This window comes from Vitis vinifera, chromosome 12 (genome assembly GCF_030704535.1).
Source record: "Vitis vinifera cultivar Pinot Noir 40024 chromosome 12, ASM3070453v1".
Lineage (NCBI taxonomy): Eukaryota > Viridiplantae > Streptophyta > Magnoliopsida > Vitales > Vitaceae > Vitis > Vitis vinifera.
In genome coordinates, this window is record NC_081816.1 from 24,239,486 (window position 1) to 24,253,084 (window position 13,599).

General features: G+C 34.1%; 1 protein-coding gene across 1 annotated transcript; it reads right to left on the reverse strand.

Moving 5' to 3' along the window:
* Positions 1–778: 778 nt before the first annotated feature.
* On the reverse strand, positions 779–11,448 carry LOC100264437 (methionine S-methyltransferase). The gene is made up of 12 exons (XM_002270941.4): positions 11,123–11,448; positions 9,432–9,625; positions 8,973–9,179; positions 8,402–8,497; positions 7,721–7,909; positions 7,460–7,648; positions 7,132–7,368; positions 6,099–6,233; positions 4,207–4,527; positions 3,842–4,021; positions 2,425–3,393; positions 779–1,411 (listed from the first exon to the last, which is right to left on the reverse strand). The coding sequence occupies exons 1-12, from the start codon at positions 11,358–11,360 to the stop codon at positions 1,088–1,090; spliced, it is 3,279 nt and encodes a 1,092-aa protein (XP_002270977.1). The 5' UTR covers positions 11,361–11,448; the 3' UTR covers positions 779–1,087.
* Between the last annotated feature and the right edge of the window lie 2,151 nt (positions 11,449–13,599).

The following is a 13,599-nucleotide window of genomic DNA, read 5'->3' on the forward strand; positions in this document are numbered from 1 at the left end:
TCCAAGCTTCTTCTTATAGTCATTCAAATGATGATCAAGAAATAAATATGATTTAATGATAAAATAAATATTAAAATTTTAAATTTTAAATTAAATTATGATTTTAATTAAGATTTCTAATTTATAACTAATTTTTTTATTTTTAAATAAAATTTTAATTTTTAAATAATATATAAATTATTATTATTTTTTTATAATTATTTTAAATTTTAATAATTTATAAATTATATATTTATGACATCATCGACCACGATTCGACCAATGACCAATGAACCATGAATCGGTAACTTTTTCGGTTCAATGACCAGTCCAATTCAATGACCGATTCAATTATGAAAACATCAATAAAAACACTTTTATAAAAAGCATTTTCACCACGGTTAAATACATTCTAAAATAGTTGTTCTTAACAATACATGTAATAAAAGCACTCCTGACAAAAGCACTATAAATTAAAAACCATTTTAGCCCAATCACTCCAAACACGCTCTTAAGTCTTTGACGCCATGCATGGCATTTCTATAGGGAGAGAGGAACCTATAAAGAGATCCAAACTCATTACCTCCCACAGATTAAAATTCTGACAATATATTAACCAATCAATTTGATCCACAAAGAATTCAATCTTTCAAGTAATGGTCCTTCCTAATGGCTAGCTCAAACAAGAACACTACTAACAACAACAGCAAAGATGTAAGCTTCAAATATTAAAATATTTTCATATTAGGCAGTTCTGGTATCCATAACAAGAAAAAGGAAGAAAATAAAAAGTGAAATATCAATGAAGACAATATATAGTTTCATTAAGATATGGTTTTGAGAATATCAAGATAGAAAGGTGAGATATATTTCAGCATAGTATGATTTGAGAATGTGAAATAGGAGGCAATTGAGAGGACATTGGGCTGTAAAGTCTTCAAGACAGTCAAAGTATGAGATCAGACTGCATTAACATACCAATGGTATGGATTAGAAAAATCTCACATGATACTGAACTTTTGAGCTTGTAGAACTGGTAATAAGATTGGTTCATTTCACGACACCTAAGTCGCGAAAACAATGAATCAGATGTTGTAGAGCAATTCAGTTACTGAATTAAGTCTTTGAATTTGATGATGCAATCTAATGCCTGACCAAATTCGCTGTCTTCCAAAGCAAAGGTGAAGCGACAATAGCCAGGGATTCCAGTCCATGAAGCACTGTTGATACCTAAGCCAGTGGCCCTGAGAATGGCTTCCCTGATGTTTGAGTCATTGATCTTGATTTCATAGGCAGTGGTGGTTTCAGCGCTGCCTCCGTCTTTTGATGGATGCTTGAGCTTGATGACCTTGTTGAGGTAGGCAGATGGCTTTGCCACCATTGAAACACCAGCATGGGATTCAAGCACCTCCCAACCACAGCTCTCAAGTGTCTGTAGCAAAAATATCCCACAAAAAGAAATTAAATAAGAAAAAAACCAGGAGAAATTACTCATGACTCTAGCCTGCAAGCAAGCTACTTTAGGAGAGTTACAGGTAAGCTCACAGTATAGGGTGCAATGAAGTTGAACTAACAAGAATAACTAACAAGAATGACGAGCAACAAATATCTCAATGATTATATCCAGTCAAACAAGTATCTCAACGCCAGAGGGTTGTCTACTGTGGAATTGGAAGCTGTTGGATAAGAAGTAGAGTTTGTGGAAGAGCTTCTCAAGGAAGAATTGAGTGCTGCAAGTAGTATGTGAGAGGTGGTGCATTAGAGAGAGGACTTCTAATCGTGTGGTTTCCAAGAGAAGAAAGCCAGTGTTAGGTTTCTTAGCAATGAAGGAGTTTTCAAGTTCCATGAAGGATTTCTCTCCTGCAGATTTGCAGCCAAAACAAGGGCTATTCACATGGCCAAAAATTTAGGGGAACTCTTCAATCCTACATTGGTCACTCTCGTGTAATGTCATGCTGGGAAAAGCTTTTTTTTCTTTGGATATCAAGTAACATATGCTCCTGAGGTTGAGATAGAATCATTTTTCCAGTCGCCGGATATTTGATGTCTATGTAGGTGAAAAACTAATAGTAGATTTAAGAACATGTGGATGGAGGAGGGTGGTTTCTAGTCAGTGGGAAAGTCATTTGTTTCAAGATTCTCATTATGTACTTGCCAAGAAGCTTAAAGCATTAAAAGAAAGGAATAAGAGAAAATTAGAGAGTACAAAGTAATTGATTCTCAAATTGATGCAGACTCTGTCAAGCATGGTCTTTCTTTTATGGGTGGCAAAGAGTAATTCAATCTCTTTCTTTGACTTTATTGATGATCTTGGCTATAAATGAGTAGTAAGTTGGGTGGTGGTTGGCTGGCCTTCCATTGGTTTCATGGTTTCTATGGGTTAAATCATAGGAAGAAGATGATAGATGGAAATCCTTCTATGGATATGATCATATAAATTCATACCTGCTTCAAACGCTTAGCTCTGCTGCATAAAATTCTTTTATGTTCTGCAACAGCATCCAGTAGGCCTCCTGCTTTCTGCTCTCGCAGACCTAGCAACTTCTTTACAGTATATTTAACAGTACTATGAGGTTTGCTTAATCCTGGAAAGCTATAAAATGCATCAATCAGAAGAGGCTGGTTTAAAACCAAAAATCCGCATGTAAGCCCTCCGGTAAGCATCTTCAAAGAGAGTCCTCCAAGCAGTGATACACAAAAAGACGGTTTAGAAGAGGAATACAGTCTCACCAAAATGCCTTCCAAATCCCAGCCACCACAACCCTCAAAGTCATATTCCAGTCCGGAAAATGAAGTGTCTAGCACAACTTTTGCCCCAAATTTAGCACAAATAGATAATATATTTTCCATCTCTCCATTGCTGTATACCAAGCCAGTAGGGTTGATTGTTGGACCAGAAATGTACAACCATGGGTTATTCACACTCTCAAATACCCCAGCAAGTGTCTTCTCAGACAGCTTAAACCCAAATTCAGAGTTGGTAGGGATATTCACAATGTTTGCTTTCAAAAATTTAGCAGAAGATACATGGTTCCCATTTGAGCCAGCTGGGAAGCACAAGGTACCACCTTCTTGGATGCAGCAAAGAACCAGCTTATTGAAAAGGGCTAGTGAGCAGTCCGCATATATAAATTCTGTTCCACTACTTGTTGGGAACCCGTAGTTGCTCTTAATAAATTGTCTGATGCTGGTGGTGATATCAGTTTCTGACTCAGCCATGTTCTGTCTTGAAAAACTCTCGAAGATAGAAGCCTTGACTGAAGATGGAAATGGCAAGAAGCTTTTATCTACGTCCATGTGGATCACTGATGAGTTTTCTGTCTCGGTAATTGACAACTCAGCATTATCAAGGACAGAAAGGGCAGAACTAGCAAAGCCAATCATCTCAGCAGGTTTTTCATTTTCACATACCCTCTGAAGATCATTAGTAAAAGTCAATTCAGATATAAAATTTGTCCTCTTGAATAAAGAAAAAGCGAGGTGCTTGCAGTGCTTGTGAGGGTAATGGCATGTAGCAATATTAGTCTTTTCAGGTTTCATGCTGCATATCATGACCCAAACATGGGATGATCGTGATCAAATGTTGACCTGATTCTTTCCCAGGAAAATAAAATATCATGCTTGACCAGAAACAGAAAATAGATATAGGATGCTAAAAATGACTTGAGAAAGAGATACTTTTGTTGCCTCCTCTAATATCTTTGACAGAGAACTGGCTTTCTTTCTTGGTCATGATATTGACCACAAGCCACATTGTCAAATGGAAGGGTTGATTTATCAAATATGTGAAGTTTCTAAAACAATCAGATATTCAAATGCATATTAAATGCAAATAACTTCAAAAATAAAAGAAAGAACAAACCTCTGCAGGTGGATGTCGATCAGCAAGCTGAAAAGCCAGAAGCTCGCGGAAAAGGCAACCATAATAATACTGACTAATGAGTGCAGTATTCCCTTCCAGTAATTCCACGGTTTTGGACAGTGCCTTAAAGATGGCCTCCTCTTCTGAAATGACAAAAGCTACTTCTAGATCTGAATAAACCTGGAAAGAGTATTTAGCTATCAATAATAAGGAAAAGGAAATAAATACAACAAACTAAGGTATCAACTTGTAAGACAATCTTGGGATCAATTTGTGACTCCTTGTTTGATTAAATGAAAAGAAAAATGGTCAGTACTTCTAACATTCTGACTCGGTATGTTTATAATACCAAAATGAATAAATACCTGATTTTTTACTAGGCCACATATAACTGCTGCATGGGAGGGCAGAGGAGTTCCTGACAGATATTTTAAGACTCCGTTGGAACTTGGAAGGCTGGATAACTCAAAGTGATCAGACATGTCTAAGAAAAGGCGAGATCCAATTTTTCCAGTAATATTTAAAAGGTGCTCAAAAGCTGAGCTAGTGACAGCCTCAAAATGAGCAATCCCAGTAACCACCACCTGTGGCTTCAACTTTTTGATGAGCTCTATCATTAAATCTGACTGGCGTGGGGCTTCAATCACTGTGAGTACATCCTCTGAAGGATTATCTGTTTTTGCACTCTACAATAAACAAATATTTGTAATCATTGTTTGCATAGGTAGCATAGACAGTCAGCAACTTATAACCAAGCATTGAGGTGATTTCTATTAAACTACCATTTGCTTCAGAAGTTTGAGTTAATAGGGAATGGATTGATATTGTATCTTAAACTAACACTCTAGCTTGTTACAGATCCAATCAACAGGCGGAGAGGCAGACAACCAATCATAAACAAATAAATGGGGTACTAAATAGATTGAGAGAGTTTGTGTCTCCCTTGGCTGATTTTGGCCTTTGGCGCCTTGCATACACTCTGTATACTTTTACACTCCTTTTTGTTAGGCACTGTTAATTCAATTGATCTTAACCTATCAAAAAATAGAGAGAGAAAATCCAACTCAAAGCACCTAGGAACTTGACTCTATACCATATTAAACTACAGTACGCGCCAAAAGCTTAGGCTGTTAGGGAATGTTCCAACAATGCATATCAAAGTAATATCCTCCACACACAGTGGGTTACAACAACAACTGGCCAAATTAACAGACTAAGAAGACTCAACTCAAGATCTTTAGAAACTTGGCTCTAGCACCATGTTAAGCTACTTGCCACCTCAAAATTTTAAGTTGTTGAGGAATGAGCCAAATAATATATTAAGCTAACAGTTTTGATTCCCCATAGACATTGCATGTTCCACTAGTTTTCTTTAGCATTTAAGGGCACAGATTTCTTCCTCTATTAATTAATTAGGGAATGAGAAAAGGCATCTTAAAGAAAGTATCTTGAAGAAAGTTAGAGCCATTACCAAAATAATCATCCTATAAATAATGTTAAATGAACACATTCCAATTACTAAAACACATACTAAAAAACATATCAGGACAACACATGGATGGAATTGTTAAAAGATGAGAAAAGTACAAACTTACATGATTAATGGTTACTAATTAGTTCATGTCCTTAACTACTGTTTTGGTAATGAGGGAAAGACAAAAAATACAAACTAGAAATGCAATAAAAATGAATGAAAATTCACTGTTTATCAAGACAATATGAGACGGCTTTTAACTGATCCACACTAAACAAAATTGCATGTTTATTCAAGATTTTAATGCCTTGGACATGATTTTGAGAAGTAGAAGATGACCATGATGACCATATGTTGATATTTTTTAAATTAATGCTTCCTGTCATATATAATTAACCAAGGACCATTAAGCTGTCCCTTTATATCGGGGACATCAAAGGCATGCAGCTGACCATTAGAGATCCTGGAATCACACGTGAAGATTAGACCATCTGGAGGGATATTTGAAAACTACACAACATCCATTCCTCTTCTCTCTCTTCTAAAACTGAGACATCTTGTTGCCTAATTAATTTCTATTCATAGAAATGACGCACCAGTTTACTACAGAAATTTAAGGAATCTTACCATTAACAAAAACTTTCCACCTCTAGAGAAGATGTACTCCATAGGAAGCTTACATATATGTGAATGTGCAATCAATTTAGTAAAAAAATCAAAATCATGGTGAAGCTTGGACATATAAAAATACAAAGTATAAGAGTATAACAAATTAGGGCATACCTCAATTTTCAAGGATGTTAACCACTGTCTTGGAAGATGTCGAGTCAGATCTTCATCAACAATTGCAAGACGGGGTGAGAATAATCGAAGAGCATTCTCAATTGCCACAGCCCTTGAAGGAAATATGACAACATTCTTGCGCAAGAATTGAGAAAAACAAGTCAGAAATAAAACTTGCTCAACACAGTATGAAAAAAAAAATCAATACTAACAGATAATGAAGATTTTTAGAACTCCCTAAACAAAGAAATTGTACATTTAAAGTGGACTATTCTACAAACTAGGGCAGCCGATTCCTGCTCTTCTGCACTTCAAAATATGTTTTGTCTAAGTGATAAATGTGGAATTGATACATATCTGAACTCCAATATACATTACAAAATTCTTAAGCCATCTAATTGTTCAGAATTGAAATTCTGAACACCTAGAATAAACAAGCAGTTAAATAAGCACTTGCTGGCTCTGCCCAACTGATGGAAAACTATGTGAGTTTGTTTCTTAGCATAGTTTCTCTAGCATTCACGTCTAGCATTCACGAGCCAATACACATCAAGCACATTCATAAGATTCCACAGCAATAATGCAATAGAAAAGTGATACCATTTTACATGAGCAAAGAGTATCAACGTACACATCAAAATATCACTAAATAATATCTTAGACCATGCACTATAAACTGAATTTCTTTTTGATAGGATATAGGCTGAATTTCTCAGACCATGCACACACTAACCACACACATATAACCTGTTAAGACATAGAACAAATGGATATTATATTCAACCTTCAATTACAAGTTTTACTCACATAAGATGGAACACTGAACCAAATATCATATAGCACAATTAAGGGAGAATATATTGGACAAAGCTAGAGCAAATGGACCTATGTATTATTGTTTTATAGAGGTCCACTACACCAAGTAGAAATGGTTCAATTAATTATGCTTGTTGAATAGTAGCTATTGAAGAGAGCAAAAAACAAACATATACAGCAGCATGGCTAAAGACAACAAATGATGAAGGCTTCTTACATCAGCATTGACTGGAACATGGTGATATGTTCTCATAAAGCCTGCAATGAGATTACGGAACCGTTTGCTACCAGCTGGTGGCTCATATGGGAAGAATGAATTCCCTTTCAAAACACTGGCAAGATAAGCTAGGAATGGAATCTTTTCATCAGCAACAGAATCATCTTCAAAGAATAAATCTAAGGAACTGCTGATCTCATGGAAGCCATTTTTGAGAAACTCAAAAATTGTTTTCACCTGTTAGTGTATTCCATTATTATCACTATACTTTCCTGCCCCATCAGTTGCAAAATATGTCCACAGGTAAATATGAAAATGAATTTCAAACCTGATTTGGTTGACGAAGTTGACAGCTGTAAACTGATAAAGCATGAGAAATGCGGCCACCGGCCTTCCCATAGGCCCATGCTGTTCGAGCACAAATGGGCTGATCTCCAGCAAGTCCCATGAAGAACTCAAAGCGGTGAGGACTATTCTTCTCAATTTCGACTAAAGCAGAAATATCTGTATCAGCAGCCTGTAATAAAATTTCATGAGGAAAGCATTTTTGGTGGAGACATAATCTTCACTAAAAGAAAGGTTTACTCGCCTGAATAACTTTGGTCTGCCAAAGCCTAGTAACACGGAAACCACGGCGCTCAAACAAGCGTTTACAAACACCTTGTCCTGGTCGACCTCCCATATTGAAGATCATAATGCCCATTGGTTTGATGACAGCTATTCCTTCCTCAACTGCTCTAGCAATTAGACCCAATCCAAACTGATCCTCGACAAAACCCTATAGAGAAAAAGATTGTGAAAAGAGAGAGAGAGAGAGAGGAAAAAGAAGAAGAAAGGCAACAAACCCATTGTAATGGATAACAATTTTTCCCTTTGGAAAATCTTAACTTAAAGAAACATAGGTATATTGTCATCAGGAGCTAGAAAAAACACAAATAAGCTAGCATACAAATCCACTGCTATAAAATGGGTAGATCATTCAAATTCCATCAGAATCTAGACCAGAGTATTGCTGTTTTTCAATTGACAAACACCTGGGACCTAAGGTATATTGAAGCTGGAGTTCACTGAAGGTTTTACATTTTGTAGTGCACATGTTCATTATCTAAGGAACCTTACAAATACATGACAACAAGAAGTAAAAACATATTAGATATTTAGAATTGTGGGACTAAAATTCTAGCATGAGAACAATTCTCTAACATACATCAATTAATTTCAAAATAGTTAAAATCTCTTCCATCCTATCAAAAAAAAAATCTCTTCCAACCTGAAGTGCACAATAATTACTCAGTGAATATAGAAATTCCTCGCTGGCATTTTCTGTAATCATCTTAGACATTGCATCAGGATTTGGGTTGAGAATCTGCAAAGAGAACAAACAGGGGAAACAACAAATAAGTCAAAAAGCTGATACCAAAAACATAAGAGCTGATGGTGAGTGGTAGTTCAATATTTTATCAGAATTTGGCTTCCTAAGGGTAGTGGGTTCAACTCTCTCTAAGACTATTTATTTTATAATCTGTTGTTAATTTGATACCTACTTTTGTCTGGCTTTCCGCTGGTGGCTTGACACTACATGTGATAGGAGGTATAAGCCTGGTATATATAGTTGGGCCATTTCCTAAGCTCAAGCCACACACATGAGGAAGAGCATTATCTTGATGTAGTGTTTTGATCCATTCCCTCAATTTAGGCCTTCAGGGCAAGTTTGTGATTTAACACTAGCTTTGCAATCAAATAATGTTATGGAATAGTTTATAGAACTTATCATGATATTTAAAAAAGAAGCAAAGGTAATATGAAATTATCATAACAAATGTAATAATTTGTGACAATACCTGTGGTATGCATCCAACAATCCTTTCAAGTTCTATACCACGATCTCTACAGTAAGCTAACAGATCAGATTCATGAAACTCCACCCTGTCCAGTAGAGTTTTATTTTCACCATCATAGATAGGTTGACCATTATCATCCAAAGCATTTAGATACAAGTTTATCCACGAAATCTTTACTGCTCTTGGATTAATATCAAGGCCATACACCTGAAAAAAGTTAGGGGACTGCTTAGACATTTCATAGATGTATAATAGCATCAGTCATGGTCCTTAACCAACTAGAAGGACCAGAGCAAACTTTAACCATCTAAGTATTCACCAATTTCCAAAAAGAGATGACATGCAATTAATTGACACACAGGACCACAAATGTTTTTAGTTCTAGATAGAAAGATGAATCATCAACAAGCACTGGTGAGAGCAGTCTCATCCTACCATAATGGGCTAAAGAAGAAAAACCTTTAAAGGTGACCATTTCTCAGCAATGGCAATAGATATCCATCCATTTCCACAACCAAGCTCCGCAACAGTCTTGTCCTTGAAGATAGAGTCAGGATGTCTGTTCAGACCTTCATAAAAAGTAAAGGACCAGTCTTCTGGGATAAAAATGCTAGGGATCACCATCATTGTCAATTTCTTCCTCCCGCAGTAGCCTGCAGCATGTAAAAGAGAAGTGTCAAAACAGTTAATTCAAATCGGACAATAAACAACCACATCAGTAATCCTTAATCATCAGATAAAACAGAAATAAAATAGTTAATATTTATGGTGCAGAGCATTAAGCAAAGAAACCATGCTTATATGATAAATGTAGCAAGATCTACTTATTGACACTGGCAGAGCCAGCATGTGATGTGCCCAGAGGGGGCAGATGGCCCCCCCTGAAAAACTAAATTTCCAAGAAAAAGAAAAAGATAAAGAAAAAGAAAAAGAAAAAAAAAGGCTTAACATTAAGCCAAATTTAGATCTTGATATCACATTGCCCCCCGTCCTCATTTCTAGCTCTGTCAGTGCATATTGAGATGAATGAGCGAAAAAACTAAGAAAAATAAAAAATTGTAAAGTATGCATTTCAAAATCCAAGAATAAGTTGCATTAACAGGTAGAATAAGGGGCTAGCAAGGCAGTGGATGGTTGAGATGGTTTGAACATTTCCAGTGGTCCATGATGCTTCTGAAAAACTCAACAAATAAGAGCCTTAATCCCACACCTTAAATGAACTTCCAGAATCTTACCCTCCATTGATGCCATCTCCACTATTTTCTTAACAATGCATTCATTAATATACAAAGCGGTGCAAGTCAAGGGTACTGCGACGAACTCATTAGTTCATAAGCTGAAGGTATTCAAAAGGTGAAGCACCATAAAAATGGATACAGGAGAAAAAAAAAATGGAGGAGCAAGATTTGTGTTGCCAACAACAAATAATAGGAATAAGATGCTATTAATCATGATTATCATACTAAATTTGTAAATGGCTTAGAATTGTAGCACTGAATCAAAACTAGAAGTAAGCTAGATTCTCAAAATCTAAGACACTGTAGATTCTTGACTTTGACTAAGGCCCCATTTGGACACACCCTTAAAACATGGTATTGTTATTTTCAAAAGAGAACAAAAACAGGAACGGCAGAGAAAACACGCCAGGTGAGAAAAAACATGATAACAAGGGCAAAAAGGGAAAAAAATCAGGACCCAGAGAGGAAATAAACTTAACTTAAGAAAATAAAATACTTAAATAAATGAAACCCCGCCTAACCAATGAAACATCTTGGAACCAAAGTAACAAGAAAACTCGGTACTTTCCCCAGGACTCCTAAAATGGAAACTGAGCAACATGGACATTACGCGCTAAAATATATTCACCGACGCAGAATAAAAAATTTTCTTCCCCAAAACTAGAGCTTTTCAATTTCCTCATCTTCCAGTTATGCCAAGATATTACACTCTTTAGGTAACAATTTCAATCGATAAACAAAAATAAACAATCCAAACCAAGTTCCCCTGTTTGGTCACCGAGAAACGGGAGGAAAAGAAAATTCAAATCGCAATCTTACTATCTCCGCTGTTTGACTAACTCAGGAAAAAAAAAAAAAAATCTCAGCTTTCTCGAGAACCAAATAAAAGTGAGAAGGAATTGAGAAAACGACCTTCGTACTGGTCCAAAAAGATGTCTTGGATCCGGAAATGGAAGGTACTGAGGCATTGCTCGGAGGCCTCTCCGGAAGCGAACCGCTTCTGGAGATCGGACAAGAATACCCTCGCCGGAGCTCGGGTGGTCAGATCCTCGAGCTTCTCGAGGAGTGATCGGAATGCAGTGTAGGCGGAGTCTCCGGACTGCCTGCACTGATCCAAGAACCCGTCAACAGACCAAGCAGAATTCTCCATCGCTGAAATCAGATTTTCCGGAGAAAATTGAAGAGAAAGAGGCTATAGATATTTGCAGGGTAGAAGAGTGGCAGAGCACTCCCAAATTCTCTTATAAATTTATAATATTTGGTCGAGCGGGCCGCGGCGCTTTACTGCCCTCTGGGGGTAAATTTTTTAGCCACGTGGCGTTTTCTTGTTGAATTTTGTTTTTGGCCGGTGTTCTATTAATATCCCGAACATTTCGGCAAAAACAATTTTAGAACGTAAAATAAGGAATATGAATGAGAAATCAATTTAATTCTTATCCGGTCACTAGTTGAATTAATTTTAGGACGAGAATAGAAATAAAAAAAATTATTATTATGTTTGCAAAATCTTATTTTCAGAGCTATTTTGGTTCCTTTCTTTTATCAATATTATGATTTATTTTATTTCTATTCTTATTCTTACTTATTAAATATAGCAAAAGTGGCTTTTTTAAAAAGATTTTTTTGGTTATTTTATTAAAAATAATAACATTTTAAAATTAATTCAAGTTTCATATACTTATAGCTAAAAGTTAATACTTAAGATGATCAAAAGTAATACTGGAACATGAAATAATAATTATTTTTAAATGAATGTTTTAAATTTATATATTATAAATTTGGATTCTTATTTTATGATCTTTTTTATATGAGTATAAAAACATACTTTTGCCTTTTCCTTAATCTTAAAACATTTTCCTTAATGGACGAAGATTTTATTTTTTATTTTTATAAAAAAATAGTATTAAAATATTTTCAAGATTAGAAGTACTTTTTGTCAAATTATTTAATTTAAAATTATTATGAAACGCACTCTTAATTTTAGAAAAAAAAAATTAATCCAAGAAGTGTTTTTTCAAGAAAAATAAGTTTCACTCAAAGAATTCTTAAAGTCAAACCCAAATAAGTTTTACAGTCCGTTTGATAATAATTTTAAAAAATGTTTTTAATTGATAAAGTGTTTTTAAAGAAACAAAATTAAGTATTTGATAAAACTTTGGAAACACTTTTAAAAATATAAAAAATCACTTATAGTGCTGAAAAATCATTTATAATATTTTATAAAAAAATATTTGATTAATAATTATTTTAAAAACACTTTCATTAAAAACATTTCGAATAAAAATAATTTGAAATGCACCCTTAATTATAATGAAAGGATGATAACTTCTATCATCATAATTATATAATAGTTTTAAAGTAACAAAAAAGAAAAAATAAAAAAAATAGTTTTAAAATTAATAAATTATTTTTATATATTATTAAAAAAAAAATTTACTTATTTAACTCTCTGTATAAAGATTAAATAATTTAAAAATATATAAGTTTTTTAATAACTTTAATTATATTTTATTTTAATAAATTAAATATGAAAAAATACATTTTTCTCAACAATTTTTTTTTCTTTTTTTAGTATTTTATGAGAATCAAACTTAAGTTAACAATGGATGGTAACATCTTTTAAATTGTACAAAATAATTTTTTTAAAATTATTATTATTATTATTTTTAAGTAAGAGGGGCATGATGAAAAGTTGGATTTGGATGGTAGGCTCACTATAGAAGATTCAAGAAAATAAAAAAAGAAAAGAAAAAGGGGAGAATGTGGGGGACCAACTCACATTATCATAACACTAAATTTCTTAGGTTTGGGGCTTCTTGAATTTTTGTTGGGATCTTGTTTGCCATATGGAGGACATGGAGCATTTTACAAGTTCCATTTTTACCCTTCTCCCTTTGGTTTCTTCCTAGGACTTTTTTTTTTTTTTTTTGAAAAATAACAGAAATAGTTTTAAAAGTAGTCTAAAAAAAAAAAACCAACTAAGAGGATCTAGAAGGTAGAAAGTAATAAAATAGAAATACAAGGAAATGATAGTGATATTTCTTTTTTTTTTTATATTATGTTTTTCCATATGGTACTAAAAAAAGGTATCATATTCCTACAATATTTGAAATAATATTTGAAAATAATTTTGTTATGTCATCAAATTATTGTTGGAAAATATATTTTAACATTTTTTTAAAGGAAGGATAATTTTGATATGTTTAAAATTTTAATTAAAAAAATCTATTTCTTTTATTGTATTTATCTACTTTGAAATTGCTTTATTTATCAAGAAGAACTATAAAATAAACAAGAAACTTTATAACAAATGGTCTATTGAATAGTTTTATGCTCTTTAGAATAATAAGGAAATGATAGTGATATTTCTTTTTTTTTTATATTATCTT

Excerpts from the sequence above, each read along its gene's own strand:
- LOC100264437 (XM_002270941.4), bottom strand. The coding sequence starts at position 11,360 with ATGGAGAATTCTGCTTGGTCTGTTGACGGGTTCTTGGATCAGTGCAGG. Across the intron at positions 8,498-8,972 it reads TTGTTGGATGCATACCACAG|ATTCTCAACCCAAATCCTGA; the intron begins GTATTGTCACAA and ends TTCTCTTTGCAG. Across the intron at positions 1,412-2,424 it reads GAGCTAAGCGTTTGAAGCAG|ACACTTGAGAGCTGTGGTTG; the intron begins GTATGAATTTAT and ends TTTTTGCTACAG.